We start from the raw sequence: 15096 nt of genomic DNA, 5'->3' as shown, positions 1-15096 counted from the left end.
GGTCCCTTTGATAGATTCTGAAAGTTTGGTTAAAATACAATGTCCCAGAGCTGAGGAATCCCTCTTTATATCGTACAAAGGGTCTAACAGGAATCATACAGCAGTGTTTGGTACCCATCGGAAGAGTATTTAATTAGCAATATTCCGGTGTTGGTTTGGAGCGTATTAATCGCTCGTGCGAATAGTTATGGACATAAGAAGTTTATGTCCATTTCTATTAATTACACATACTCAGGTATGCGGCGGGAAACCCAGTTTCCCACCCACCTGAGCTGTTGGAAATCGTCACAGCCCACCTGTATGAATCACCCTATGACCTTTTGTTATGATACAGGGCCGAATTCCTTCGGCCAATGGGATTGTAGGACCAGGAGATTGCATTGTGTGTGGGGCATAAATAGGCAGGCCGACCACATCCAGCTCTCACTCTCTCATCAACGGTTATCTGCTGATAGCCGGGAGCTGGATATCGAGGCGCAGGCGATCATACCCTTTGTGCGTAAGTTTCTCTCCGTTATCATTGTCTTTCTGTGAGCCAATATCTCTCTCTCTCTCTCTCTCTCTCTGTTCTGTTCTCTCATATCTCCCCTAGACTAGGCTAGTATTGTATTGTATTAGATAGTATTGTATTGTATTGCATTTAGGTCAGTGTAGTATTGTCTTTTTGTATTTATTGTTTAGTTCTGTGGTTAGGAAGTCTCTGTTATATTGTAGTGTATCATTTGTACTGTTATCCCCTTTTTACAAGTATATTAGATATAATACAGTTAATAGGCTTTGGAACCTAAACCAGTATCTGTGCATTTTCTATAGTGTTAAGTGTTCACTTGAGCGTCGGTGACGCTCAAGCAGCTTTGTAGTTAGTCAGGTTACACATGGTTGCATTTACACCCTGTACTCACATTAAGGTATTCAGTGTATTTCATTGGTATAAGGTTTTAACATAAAGGTATAGTGTTGTGAGCGTCTGCATCGCTGGTGACCTCCTCGTGGTCTCGAGCGTAAGCTACGCCATAGCGAATCATTACCCTAGACATAACCAATAACGTGTCCTGTGATCCCTGGGCCGTGAGCGAACGTGACGCTTGAGCGTCTCGCCTACGGCTGAGCGATCGTTACGCAACTAGCGTACCATTACGGTACTTCTTAAGTAAACAGCGTACAGTGTTCTTAGCTTCATAAAGGGTTGTTATAAGGCAAAGGAATTTAGCATTGTCAGAGGGACTGGGTAAGAGTAGTACTAGGAACACCTGGGGTAAGCCCAAGTATAAGGGGCACATGACAGGTTTCCCCCAATCCACTACTGCCTATTGCACCTATACTACAGTACTTACTATGCTGGCTTTTCTCTCTGTCTGCAAGGTCACAGAATCTAGGAACAAGGGATTATCTGCAAACTACTTGCCACTATACAGCACTAGTGTATTCACCAGCATTTGAAAACACTTGTAAAGTGGCAAGTAGTGTAGTTTGCTCTCAGTGGTCTCTATGCTGTTATTAACCTCTTCTGATAAGTACAGTATTTGAGCACTGCCACCCCACGATTACTCGGTTTTTCCAGCCATGAGTTGAGGGCAACTGGGAGGAAGGTGACCCAAAATGATGGGAGAGGGGCTGCTGTGCCACTGCCAACAGGTGATGCACCTAGGCACATGCCTTCCTTGCCTAGTGGGAAATCTGACACTGATTGTATATAAATATGCATGGGTCATGATTCCAAACAGGGTTCTATCTGTGCAGAGTTTGTATGTTCTCCTCACATTTGCTCCTATGTCCTCTGGGTGCTATGGTTTCTTCCCACAATCAAAAAGCATACTGATAGAATAGTAAATCATAGAGGTTTTTTCCCACACTAAAGGTTTATATTTATTAGTCACTTATATAGCGAAGGTACAGTACATACTACATTACTTAGTTATCAGGGCTCAATTTATGTTGACTACCTGCTGTAATACTGTAGCCAGTGAAGTAATCCACATTTTATTCAAAATGAGAAAACACAGGCTACGTCTTCAGGTGCACCTAAGATCTCTTGATTAAAATGTAAAAAAAATTATGGCCCTCATTCCGAGTTGGTCGCTAAGTTTTTCGTTCGCACAACCTATTCGCAAAGTTGCGTTAACGTAGTAAATTAGCGAACAACCGCCCCCAACGTATTTTTGCTCATTCGTACGCAGTATTACACAAAGTGGGCGTACGCCAAATGACATCGCAGCAATGCGAAAACATCGCAGCAATGCGAAACCATCGCATTAACACATACTTCATCGTAAAAATACTAAGTTGTAGTAGATTTACACATTCATAATTAAAAGTGCTCACTTTTTCGGCCAAACGCACCACAATGGTTTTTTTTTACTATTAATTGGAATAACACCTTCCAATTAAAAGTCCACAAGGCCGCCTCAATTACAAATCCAATTAGTGTAATGAATTGTAATGTTCATGATCAATTAAGTCTTTTACAAATACCAGAAGAACACTTTGTAGCCATAATTGTACATAAACTTTTTAAGTATTTAAATATAAATATAGATGTGTGCAATGTGCTTTGTATAATTTTTTTTTTTAATTTTTTAAGTAGAGTTTTAGTATGTGAATGAAGGTGTTTGCATGTTTATTTAGACAATAACATATATTTTTCCTAAAATTTAAACAAACTTACGTTAAATGTATGAAATGTTTAAGGTAATAATTGTCTGTTCGTCAATCTGCTGTTCCTTTATTGAATTAATAAATAATAAACACTCGCTTAACTTTAATAAAATATTTTTATTTTTATTTTTTAAAAGAAAAATATAATTTTTTTCTTTTTCTTTTTTGGGTGTTATAAACAAAAATTACAACGATTGGATTCGGTCAACAAGACCCAGCAAGGCCTGGAGATGGCTTCGCATGCTCCCAATAATGGCCGCAACAGATGTGGGATCTCCAACGGCAACATCTGAAATTAAGAGATAACATAAACATTAATAACTTACTCACATTACTTATTATACAAGCAAGGCACAAAGCACACTTTAATGCAGGCATGTCCAAACTGCATCACTCAAGCTGGTGTGAAACTACATATACCAGCATGCCTTGACACAATTTTGGTGCCAGGGAATGGCAAAGCTGTATCAGGGCATGCTGGGATGTGTAGTTTCTCAACAGTTGTAGGTCCGCAGTTTGGACAGGCCTGCTTAATGGCAAAGTTACAACATCATGGCTGTTTTATGGTACAATCATTAGCAGAGCAACACACAAGCCTGCTCAGCCTTTTTGTTTTTTAAAAAAGTGGACAAGACCATGGGGTACATTTACTACTATGTGAGTTCGATTTAAGATGGAGCGTTGCCCATAGCAATCTTGGAAAAATACTAATATTATCTTGTAGAAGTGGTTAAAAAATTGAAAAGTATATTCTTATTGGTTGCTATGGGCAACATCCCATGTTAAAGATAACTACCATCTTCGTCAATGTTACACCATGTTGGCATTCATTCACATCTGTGTTTTTTAATGTTAAATTTTTATGGGTTTGGTCCTGCCTCATCACACTGCATATTAACATCTTCAGAAGGACAACATATCCTAGCATGCCCACAATCCCTGAAAGCTGCCCTTACTAAATAAGGTCAAACAGGTTTGAATGTATCCAAACATAATTTTCAGAGTGTAACTTTCACACCACAAATCATTGTGTCATTAGGCTGCCTAACAAAGTGAAGCATGTGATTTGTAAGTGCAAATATGAAGACTACACAGGCACAAGTGTAAAAGACCAACAACATACTAAACTCCACTCTGGTCTAACTGTTTCCCACAAAACCTAACACATATAAAGCCTGTTGTCCTGGCAACCCTGTCGACCAAATGAGTGTCGACCTACAGTGGACACACCAAACATTGGCTACATAAACACTGTACATATAATTTCACTCTCAAAAATGGAAAAGCAACATGTAGACGATGAATAATCACACAAATAGTTGTCGTTGGTACAAAAATTCCAACAGTACAACACTGCATGTTTTGTCATTGTAAGTGTAAGTAGGTTTTGTGTTTTTTGTTAACATGTTAAAACACTTACTTTCCTCTGCAACATGATGGCTTGCAGGAAACACATCAGGGGCTTCTTGTGCCCACTCACTGGGTGGGGAAGGCGGCTGGATGGGGGAAGGCGGGTGGATGGGGGAAGGAGGAGGGATTGGGGAAGGAGGAGGGATGGGGGAAGGAGGCTGGATGGGGGAAGGAGGCTGGATTGGGGATTTATTTTCAGAGGGTGGGTCTGATTGTGAGGGCGAGGGGTGCGGAGAGAAAGTTAAGCCAATAGAGGGTGAGGGGGGCTGAGAAGGGGATTTTGAAGTTGAAGGAGAAGGGGTATGGGAAGGAGGAGAAGGGGTGACAGAAAGAGATGGAGAGGTGGGGTGAGAAGGGGAGTGGAAAGTGGAGTGGGCCAGGGAAGCTGAGGGGGCGTTGGAAGCTGAGGGGGACTGGGAAGCTGAGGGGGACTGGGAAGCTGAGGGGGACTGGGAAGCTGAGGGGGAGTGGGAAGTTGAGGGGGACTGGGAAGCTGAGGGGGCGTGGGAAGCTGATGTGGACTGGGAAGGGGAGGGGGATTGAGAAGGGGAGGGGGACTGGGAAGGGGAGGGGGATTGAGAAGGGGAGGGGGACTGGGAAGGGGAAGGGGGCTGCGAGCTCTGCCGTTGTTGTCGTCCTATAATGTGAATTATTAAAAAATATAGTTATCATGTTAAATTACATAGTAAACATTTTGAAATTTCACTGTTCTGTTCCATGTAAAAGACTAATTTTTATTTTTGGGAAAAAAAATTACATTGTAAAAATCTCTTCATGTTGCTCACATAAAACTAAATGAGTCCAAAGTATTATTTTGAAGCTCATTTCTTAATCTCTTCCATTGAGTCATATTGACTGGTCTAGGCAACCTCACCAGATCACTATTCCAGGCACCTTATTATATAGACAGCACTGATCTAGATTTTGGGGACAGTTACCTTCCTGGTTATTAATTCTGTAAAACATTCACTTATTTGGTGGCACTTTGCTACAGTCAGTACTGTTTGCCCTAACCACACACACTGTCCTATTTTCAAAAAAAGGACACTCTTGGTTGAAATTAGCCTACCACTTAGTGTAAATTGTGGGTAATTCCAAGGGGATTACTGCAGGAATTTAGTTTGCAATTGGCCAAAACCATGTGCACTGCAGGGGAGGCAGATATAACATGTGCAGATAGAGTTAGATTTGGGTGGTTTATTTTATTCTGTGCAGGGTAAATACTGGCTGCTTTATTTTTACAATGCAAATTATATTGCAGATTGAACACACCCCTCCCAAATCTAACTCTTTCTGCACATGTTATATTTGCCTCCCCTGCAGTGCACATGGTTTGGCCCAATTGTTAACTAAATTCCTGCTGCAATCAACTTGGAATTACCCCCATTAGCACAATTTATGCTAATAATCTTATGTAATGTAACTTACTTCGTGTATGCATAGTTCGTATTTGCTGGCGGATCTCCGCCAACAGATCGGGAGTCCTCCTGCGGAGATCACTCCACCTCCTCTCAAGTTGGATGATTGTCCGCCTGCTGCGTAGGCCTCGCGCTTAACCCGATTGGGGATGAAGCGCCCAACGCGGCCTACGCGGCGGTCCATCACCGCAACCAGCACGCGGAGCTCCCGCCTGGTGAACGGTGCTGCACGCATCATGGCAATGGCGTTTTCCTTATTTGGGCATATATTTATAGTGTCTGTTAGCATGTGATTGGTCCAAAATCTATGTTGTCATTTCTAATAACTTTATTGATCTTTGCAATGCTGTGAAGAGCAGAGTGTTATTTCGCACGAGCGGAAATACGCATTAGCAGAAGCAAATATTTATCATAAACCAAAAAAAAAAAAAAACAGACACAGAGACACACAGTTTATTTTAAATTACTATACATATATGTGTACTCACCACAGTTTGTGTGATCATTCAGCTGGACAGTCACAAAGTGGGCAACATTGAGTATCATTTGTTTGTGTGTTTGTTTACATAATCAGGATTTGAGGATATAAAACAAATAAGGACACTATTTAGCAACATTACAGTATTTTGTTTTCTAACCAAACATTGTAAGCTTAACGTGTTTGCGGATTTTGACGATAAGAAAAATTACACATTCCAACACAACAAAAGCATTACACAATCACTTTACAATATCATACAAAATGTCAACATTTATAAAAAAACATAAGCATACTGTGCTTTTAAATATTTTTAAAAAGAAAATATCAAAACACTATACCTGAAATATTCGGCAACAATCCTTGCCCTGACTTGGCTCCCCCTCCGTGTAACACTCCCCCCACCGAAGTGTCGAACAACCCCTGGCTCCTCATCAGGCAATTCCTCTGCCTGAGGAAGCTCTACACTACTCCTTACCGCGATATTATGTAGTATTGCGCACAGGACCACTATTTTACTTGCCATCTCCGGCGAATACATGATGTCGCCACCAGTGCGGTGGAGCACACGAAACCGCCCTTTAAGGACACCAATTGTGCGCTCCACCAGCTGCCTAGTGGCAGTAAGCGTGGAGTTAAATGCCATCTGTGGTCCTGGCCTGGGATTACGGTAAGGAGTCATGAGCCAGGGGGTGCAAGGATATCCACGGTCTCCTGTTGGATGAAAATCCAAAAATTAGAAATAGTATATTTGTAAAGTTACATTTTTTTGTTAAACAAAATTTAGCAACAACTCACCCAATAACCACATGTCTGCTCGTTGACTTGATCTTAATCTCTGCCATATCCCTGATTGTCTAATGACATATGCATCATGTGAACTTCCAGTAAACTTGGCATTCAGGGAAAGGATCTGGAGGGATGGTCCACAAACAACCATTACATTCAGAGAATGAAACAGTTTCCTGTTTCTATAAATTTCTTCATTATGTCTTGGTGGCTGAATAGCAACATGTGTGCCATCCACAACCCCAATAACATGTGGGAAGCGACTACCACCTTCCTCAAATTGCCGCTTCACCACATCTAGGGCACCAACATCCAAAGGCATATCAATGAATTTCTTCACCCGCTTTAGGAAAGCCTGGCAGACACGCCGCAGGACCTTACTGAACTGGCCCTGCGACATGCCAACCAGGTCTCCCACAACATGCTGATATGAGGCTGTAGCTAAAAAATGTAACACAGCAAGGAATTGTGTCAATGGTGGTATTGCTGTAGGATACCGAATTTCAGACTCCAGATCACTCTCTATTATGGAGAGAGTGTCTAGGATTAGATGTGGTGGCAGCCTGTATCTACGCACCACCACATCATCTGGCATCCCAAAAAGTAGGACACGGGTTCGGAAAATTGGTGGCCTAGCACGCCTCCGTTGCCTTGGTTGATGAGGAGCCGGTTGTGGTTGTGGGGCTGGCGGTTGGGGTGGGAGTGCTGGCGTGGGTTGGGGAGGTAGGGCTTCGGCTGCGATAAATATTGACATAACACACTTTTTTGAGAAAAACAAAAAAAATGTTGAATAATACAAAAACAAAGTTACAAAAATATACAAACAATAAATGTTAAAAAAAATGTTGTGTCAACTTACTGCAGGAGCGTACATTTTTTCTGAGTTCAATTCAGGAACAAAATGAAAAAAAAATTAGAAAAAAAAAATATATTAATAATTGTCAAAAAAATACATATTTCATTTTGAAAAATCCCAAAAAAATTACTTACAACATTTCAGAGCATCAAACACATCACAAACACCAAAAAAAAAAAAAAAAAATTATACAAAATATAAAGAAAACAAATTTTTAAAAAAAGACATTTAGTAGCTAGTCCAGGAAAGAAAAACACTACTTTGCAGATCAATCCTGGTAACCAAAAAAAAAATGTATTTCCCAAATGGAAAACAAACATAAACACAACACTTTGAACAAACACAAACAGGCACCAACACAGGCCAAGGGCACTTACCTGCTCAAAAATAAAGAAAGTCTTTGTGTTCTCTAGCACACAAATAAATCAACAAATCCAAGGGTTATGTCACCCAAAACAAAGCACCTACAAGAGAACACAAATGACAGTCAAAAACAGCATACAGACCATTAAAACAAACAAGCACAAACACAGGCCAAGGGCACTTACCTGCTCAAAAATAAAGAAAGTCTTTGTGTTCTCTAGCACACAAATAAATCAACAAATCCAAGGGTTATGTCACCCAAAACAAAGCACCTACAAGAGAACACAAATGACAGTCAAAAACAGCATACAGACCATTAAAACAAACAAGCACAAACACAGGCCAAGGGCACTTACCTGCTCAAAAATAAAGAAAGTCTTTGTGTTCTCTAGCACACAAATAAATCAACAAATCCAAGGGTTATGTCACCCAAAACAAAGCACCTACAAGAGAACACAAATGACAGTCAAAACAAAGAAGCCCAGGTTTATTTTCACAAATGGACTTGCCAAATATATATGTATTTAAAAAAAAAAAAAAAAAACATTTAAAAAACACTTTTACATCAAAAAATTAACAAGACGATTTCCAGAATACGCACAAACGAAAAAACGCCAAAAAAATGCATCACTGTCTATATTCAAAACGCAAACGAAAGGACAAAGGTATGCTTGACAATTACTCACTCTGCAAATTCCTCTAGCACCTTCACGCACAAGCCAACAAACTCAAGTGAAACTCCAAACTACCTACACTCACAGCGTGCAAAGTAGGCCCTTAAATAAGCAGTGCAATCATTAACCAGAATAACAGTGTACACCTGTGTGAATTAACGATTCGCACGTAGGTATATAAGCGCACACACCTCGGCGTACAGACGTCATCACAAACATGGCTTCTCGTGAGCAAATCGCAGCAGAGATAGACCGCATTGCAGAGCAGCAGATGGCATTGCAGCAAAAACGCCTAGAGTGCCAAAGGCGCATGTTGGAATACGCCTCTGCGGATGTTGAGGCAGGACCTAGTACTCTGCAAATGTCTGCTTCTGAACCACAACAATTGAGTGGGGATACCCTGCCACACACACATAGTGACCAAACTGAGGGAGAATTGGCTTTAGCCACACAAACACAACAGACAGAAGCTGCTAGTGAGGAGGAAGATGGTGATGACCAACAAGAAGAAACCTCACAGGCTACCTCCAGACGAAAAAAAAAACAGCCTGCATTCACTAAGAGGGAGTTGCGTGTCTTGGTCACGCAGGCCATGGCCAAAATACATAGAGGGCCAAAAAACATGGGGGCTGCTTCAAAAGAACGCATCTGGAGAGACATCACAAAATCTGTGAATGAAGTTGGCTCTGTCGTCAGAACATCGCAGGAAGTGAGACGACGGTAAGTGCATCTTGACAATCCTTTTTCTGTGCTAAGTTGTCCAAAAAATGTAGTTACATGTGATGTTATGTCTAGCAAACACAAGCAGAACATGTGTGCTATATATTTACTTCGAACAATAATAATACTCAACTTTGTCCCTCTTTCACAATACATATGTAGGTGGGCCGACTTCAAATCCCGCCTGAAGGCAAAGAGGGTTGCGGAGTGGAATGCCTCAAGGGCTACAGGGGGGGGGCACCTGTCGCTGTGGAGTTTACTGACTTGGAGGAGATGGCGATGGCCTGTGTCAGTTATGAGGAGGGCCAAGGGGTGTCTCATATGGACACGGACCTGCCTGAGATTCTGACGGGACATGACTTGGAAGGTAATTTTAAACATTTTTTTGTCTGTAATTTGAACTGTATTTATAATCTTAAACTAATTTTGTTTCCGTCTTTTTCCACACACATTCTTCTATTTGCTTGCAACAAAACACAGCACAGGGTGGTGATCAGGTTGAGTCACAGGACGGTTATGTGGTTGAGGCTGAGGTGGAGGGACCTAGTGGGTCTGGCAGTGTGGGCCAACAAAACCCACCTCTGCAGGTTCCTACTGGCCCCCCCACCCAACCCTCTGCTATCCCGGAGATCCTGCTTGAAATTGCTAGGTATGGTGAGAGCCTAAATACGTTTCAAGACGGGGTCATCCGGGAGGTAAGCCAGATAGCTGTCCGGCTCACTGAGCTCCAAACCTGTGTTGAGCAAGGTGTTGCTCAACTCTGCCAAAGTCTGGCAGAGATCAGGCAGGGCCAAGAACAACTTGCCTCCTCAAACCAAAGCCTTGCAAATAACATCTTGCAAGGGCTCCAGGCCATCGCTGTCTCCCTTGCCCACAGTGGCAGAGAGCCAACCACATCGGCTCCCTCCCCTGCCCCTGCCCAGGAAGAACAGGCCACTGGGCAGGCCCAACGAAGGTCACTCCGCAGACCAAGCAAAGAAGATCAGCCTCAGGCGGGGAGAAAAAGAAGAAAGTGATGTCTCTCCAGATGGGCAGCACCCATGTTTTTGTTGTTGCCTCTATGTTATTTTGGAGTTGGCTTGTGTGGCCAGAATGGATAACTCCCTCTTAGTGAAATGTCTTTTTTCTGTTTGGAGGAATTGTAGCCTGTGAGTTTTTAATAAGAAACACCAGAGCCATCTTCCTCTTACTAGTGTGCTGTGTATTGTTGTGTTTGTGTGGTGGATCCTAATTCTTTCTCATTTGGTATAAAATTTGTGTGTGGCAGGGTGTGTTATATGTTTAATTTATGCTTTGAAAATATACTTTTGACAGAAGCAGAAATTTGCAGAGTACTGAGTTCTGCTATATAATTATTGTCAGTGCCATCTGCTTGCTGCTTGGTCCATCTCTGCCTGTGAGACTCACGTGGAGCCATGTTGTTTAAATGTTGTGTAATATTATTACAGAAATAAAATTTAAAAAATTAAAATTTGTGCAGTTTCTTCAAGGTAATGCATTAGGTAAATCTTAGTTCCAGAAAGATTAGGTCAACATATAGACACTTGTAGACCAATCTGCAATTTCTCCTTAAATAAAAAAAAAAAAAACAGGTATGCTTTGCACCACACTTTAATGTCCATATTAAGTAAACAGACACGACAAATTAATAAAATATCTATGGTCAACAGGACATCATTTAAAACATTGACAGATATTATAATCATATATTATTGTGACTTTTAAGACTAAATAATAGTGTATGCTGCATTATGTGGGTGTTGGGAAATTTTTAACAATGTAGCAGATTTCACTACCTTTAAATAATAATTTCACTTGTTTGTATTTAGTAGTCTAACACACATTAAAGCATTTAAACAAAATGCTTACACACCTACGTGAACCAAAATAACAACCTTATTTGACAGTGTGTGAGATTAATATGTGAGTAGAATAAACATGTAATGTGTGTTCAGACAATTGCTGGTTGGTAACTTTCATCTGCTCATTAATTAACAAGTAATTGGACATCAGATGAATGTGCTCTCCAATTAACTGCTAATTACTGCATACACACTTGTACCAGTACTTCGCTAATGTAGAGTAACTGCAGACCTACTCTGCTGCTGCGTGAATGTTGCTACGGTTTCCTATGTTAGTTTTAACAGCGACAATGTTTATTTGCGAAAAACACGCCCATTGCAAGTTGCATACTCCCACACTGTACGCCCACTTTCATGCCCATGTCGGAGCATTGCGAAGTCTCGCCTCCGCCACGCCCACGCCACTCCTCGTTTTCGTTTGCCAGTTACGGCTTTTTTTTTTCTGAGTAATTTTGCACAGTTGTCGTACGTATGTACTCGCGCATGCGTAATCACGCATTTGCGCATGCGCAGAAACTTACATTTCGTACATTTGCGTTGCGATGACTCTTAGCGACCAACTCGGAATGAGGGCCTATATAAACAATTTAAAAATAATGTAGGTTCAAAATCCTCAAATAAGAATGTAAATTATGATACTTGTAACTCATCTTCAATATTCAGGTTTATTCTTTCAACCAAACTTATTCCATAATAAGGAAGTGTGGAGAAAGGGTAATTAAAACAGGAATAAGTGTTTAATATAGTTTTATTAGAGCAATAGTAAAAAAAAAAAAAATATTGTAAGAGCTTATGAAGAAACAAATAAAACACAAAGGAACATTTTGGCTACGCACTCGATTCCAAATGAACTACAAAGTTTTAATCATTAATATGTTTATTACTATTAGTGATGAGCGGGTTCGGTTTCTCGGAAACCGAACCCCCCCGAACTTCACCCTTTTTACACGGGTCCGAGCCATACTCGGATTCTCCCGTATGGCTCGGGTAACCAGAGCGCGCCCGAACGTCATCATCCCGCTGTTGGATTCTCGCGAGATTCGGATTCTATATAAGCAGCTGCGCGTCGCCGCCATTTTCACTCGTGCATTGGAAATGTTAGGGAGAGGACGTGGCTGGCATCCTCTCCGTTATTGTTGAACTTGATTGTGCTGTGCGCTATTGCTTAATTGTGGGGAGGGCTGGGGAGCAGCTGTATAATATAGGAGGAGTACAGTGCAGAGTTTTGCTGATCAGTGACCACCAGTTATCCGTTCTCTGCCTGAAAAAAACGCTCCATATCTATGCTCAGTGTGCTGCATATATCTGTGCTCACACTGCTTAATTGTGGGGACTGGGGAGCAGCTGTATTATATAGCAGGAGTACAGTGCAGAGTTTTGCTGACAGTGACCACCAGTATACGTTGTCTGCCTGAAAAACACTCCATATCTGTGCTCAGTGTGCTGCTTTATTGTGGGGACTGGGGACCACCAGTATAATATTATATAGGAGGAGTACAGTGCAGAGTTTTGCTGACCAGTGACCTCCAGTATATAATATATAGCATTACAGTACAGTAGGCCACTGCTGTACCTACCTCTGTGTCGTCATTAAGTATACTATCCATCTACATTCTATACCTGTGGTGCATTTTAGTTTTGCAGTTTGCTGACACAGTGACCACCAGTATACTATATATAATAGCAGTACGGTACGGAAGGCCACTGCTGTACCTACCTCTGTGTCGTCATTAAGTATACTATCCATCTACATTCTATACCTGTGGTGCATTTTAGTTTTGCAGTTTGCTGACACAGTGACCACCAGTATACAGGTTGAGTATCCCTTATCCAAAATGCTTGGGACCAGAGGTATTTTGGATATCGGATTTTTCCGTATTTTGGAATAAATAGATACCATAAAGAGATATCATGGTGATGGGACCTAAGTCTAAGCACAGAATGCATTTATGTTTCATATGCACCTTATACACACAGCCTGAAGGTCATTTTAGCCAATATTTTTTATAACTTTGTGCATTAAACACAGTGTGTCTACATTCACACAATTCATTTATGTTTCATATACACCTTATACACACAGCCTGAAGGTCATTTAATACAATATTATTAATAACTTTGTGTATTAAACAAAGTTTGTGTAAATTGAGCCATCAAAAAACAAAGGTTTTACTATCTCACTCTCACTCAAAAAAGTCCGTATTTCGGAATATTTGGATATGGGATACTCAACCTGTACTATATATAGCAGTACGGAAGGCCACTGCTGTACCTACCTCTGTGTCGTCATTAAGTATACTATCCATCTACATTCTATACCTGTGGTGCATTTTAGTTTTGCAGTTTGCTGACACAGTGACCACCAGTATACTATATATAATAGCAGTACGGTACGGAAGGCCACTGCTGTACCTACCTCTGTGTCGTCATTAAGTATACTATCCATTTACATTCTATACCTGTGGTGCATTTTAGTTTTGCAGTTTGCTGACACAGTGACCACCAGTATACTATATATAGCAGTATGGAAGGCCACTGCTGTACCTACCTCTGTGTCATCATTAAGTATACTATCCATCTACATTCTATACCTGTGGTGTATTTTAGTTTTGCAGTTTGCTGACACAGTGACCACCAGTATACTATATATAGCAGTACGGAAGGCCACTGCTGTACCTACCTCTGTGTCGTCATTAAGTATACTATCCATCTACATTCTATACCTGTGGTGCATTTTAGTTTTGCAGTTTGCTGACACAGTGACCACCAGTATACTATATATAATAGCAGTACGGTACGGAAGGCCATTGCTGTACCTACCTCTGTGTCGTCATTAAGTATACTATCCATCTACATTCTATACCTGTGGTGCATTTTAGTTTTGCAGTTTGCTGACACAGTGACCACCAGTATACTATATATAGCAGTACGGAAGGCCACTGCTGTACCTACCTCTGTGTCGTCATTAAGTATACTATCCATCTACATTCTATACCTGTGGTGTTCCTCTTTTTTTCTTTGCATCATGTGCTGTTTGGGGACAATTTTTTTGAAGTGCCATCCTGTCTGACACTGCAGTGCCACTCCTAGATGGGCCAGGTGTTTGTGTCGGCCACTTATGTCGCTTAGCTTAGTCACACAGCGACCTTGGTGCGCCTCTTTTTTTCTTTGCATCATGTGCTGTTTGGGGACTATTTTTTTGAAGTGCCATCCTGCCTGACACTGCATTGCCACTCCTAGATGGGCCAGGTGTTTGTGTCGGCCACTTGTGTCGCTTAGCTTAGTCACACAGCGACCTTGGTGCACCTCTTTTTTTTCTTTGCATCATGTGCTGTTTGGGGACTATTATTTTGAAGTGCCATCCTGCCTGACACTGCAGTGCCACTCCTAGATGGGCCAGGTGTTTGTGTCGGCCACTTGTGTCGCTTAGCTTAGCCATCCAGCGACCTCGGAGCAAATTTTAGGACTAAAAATAATATTGTGAGGTGTGAGGTGTTCAGAATAGACTGGAAATGAGTGGAAATTATGGTTATTGAGGTTAATAAAACTATGTGATCAAAATGACCCCCAAATTCTATGATTTAAGCTGTTTTTTAGGGTTTTTTTGTAAAAAACACCCGAATCCAAAACACACCCGAATCCGACAAAAAAATTTCGGTGAGGTTTTGCCAAAACGCGTCCGAATCCAAAACACGGCCGCGGAACCGAATCCAAAACCAAAACACAAAACCCGAAAAATGTCCGGTGCACATCACTAATTACTATCTAGAAAAACAAGCTAGTAGTTATACACATTAAAAATTAAACACAATTATTTAAACAATGTTAAAAACCATGAGTAATTGTATAGATAATAATTCTGATGTATAGC

At 41.2% G+C, this 15096-nt stretch overlaps 1 protein-coding gene across 5 annotated transcripts in view; it reads right to left on the bottom strand.

The window, feature by feature from the left end:
• Nucleotides 1-2827: 2827 nt before the first annotated feature.
• LOC134900183 (putative nuclease HARBI1) overlaps nt 2828-15096 on the bottom strand; it is a 38672-nt gene continuing 26403 nt past the window's right edge. For 3 of the 5 annotated variants that reach the window (XR_010173737.1, XR_010173731.1, XR_010173725.1), the window contains 6 exons: nt 7984-8412; nt 7610-7629; nt 6760-6874; nt 5972-6675; nt 4076-4702; nt 2828-2944 (listed from right to left, as the gene is read on the bottom strand). Coding sequence is in view for 2 of the 5 variants with exons in the window: in XM_063914222.1 (XP_063770292.1) it covers nt 6275-6675; nt 6760-7504 (1146 nt within the window). In the remaining 3 variants the exon portion in view is untranslated. Of the gene's footprint in view, nt 2945-4075; nt 4703-5971; nt 6676-6759; nt 7589-7609; nt 7630-7983; nt 8413-15096 lie in introns of those variants that run through there. The other 2 variants (XM_063914223.1, XM_063914222.1) reach the window with 2 other exon arrangements.

Source organism: Pseudophryne corroboree, chromosome 1, assembly GCF_028390025.1.
Source record: "Pseudophryne corroboree isolate aPseCor3 chromosome 1, aPseCor3.hap2, whole genome shotgun sequence".
In the NCBI taxonomy this organism is placed as follows: Eukaryota; Metazoa; Chordata; class Amphibia; order Anura; family Myobatrachidae; genus Pseudophryne; species Pseudophryne corroboree.
This window is presented reverse-complemented; position numbering and strand designations above follow the sequence as displayed.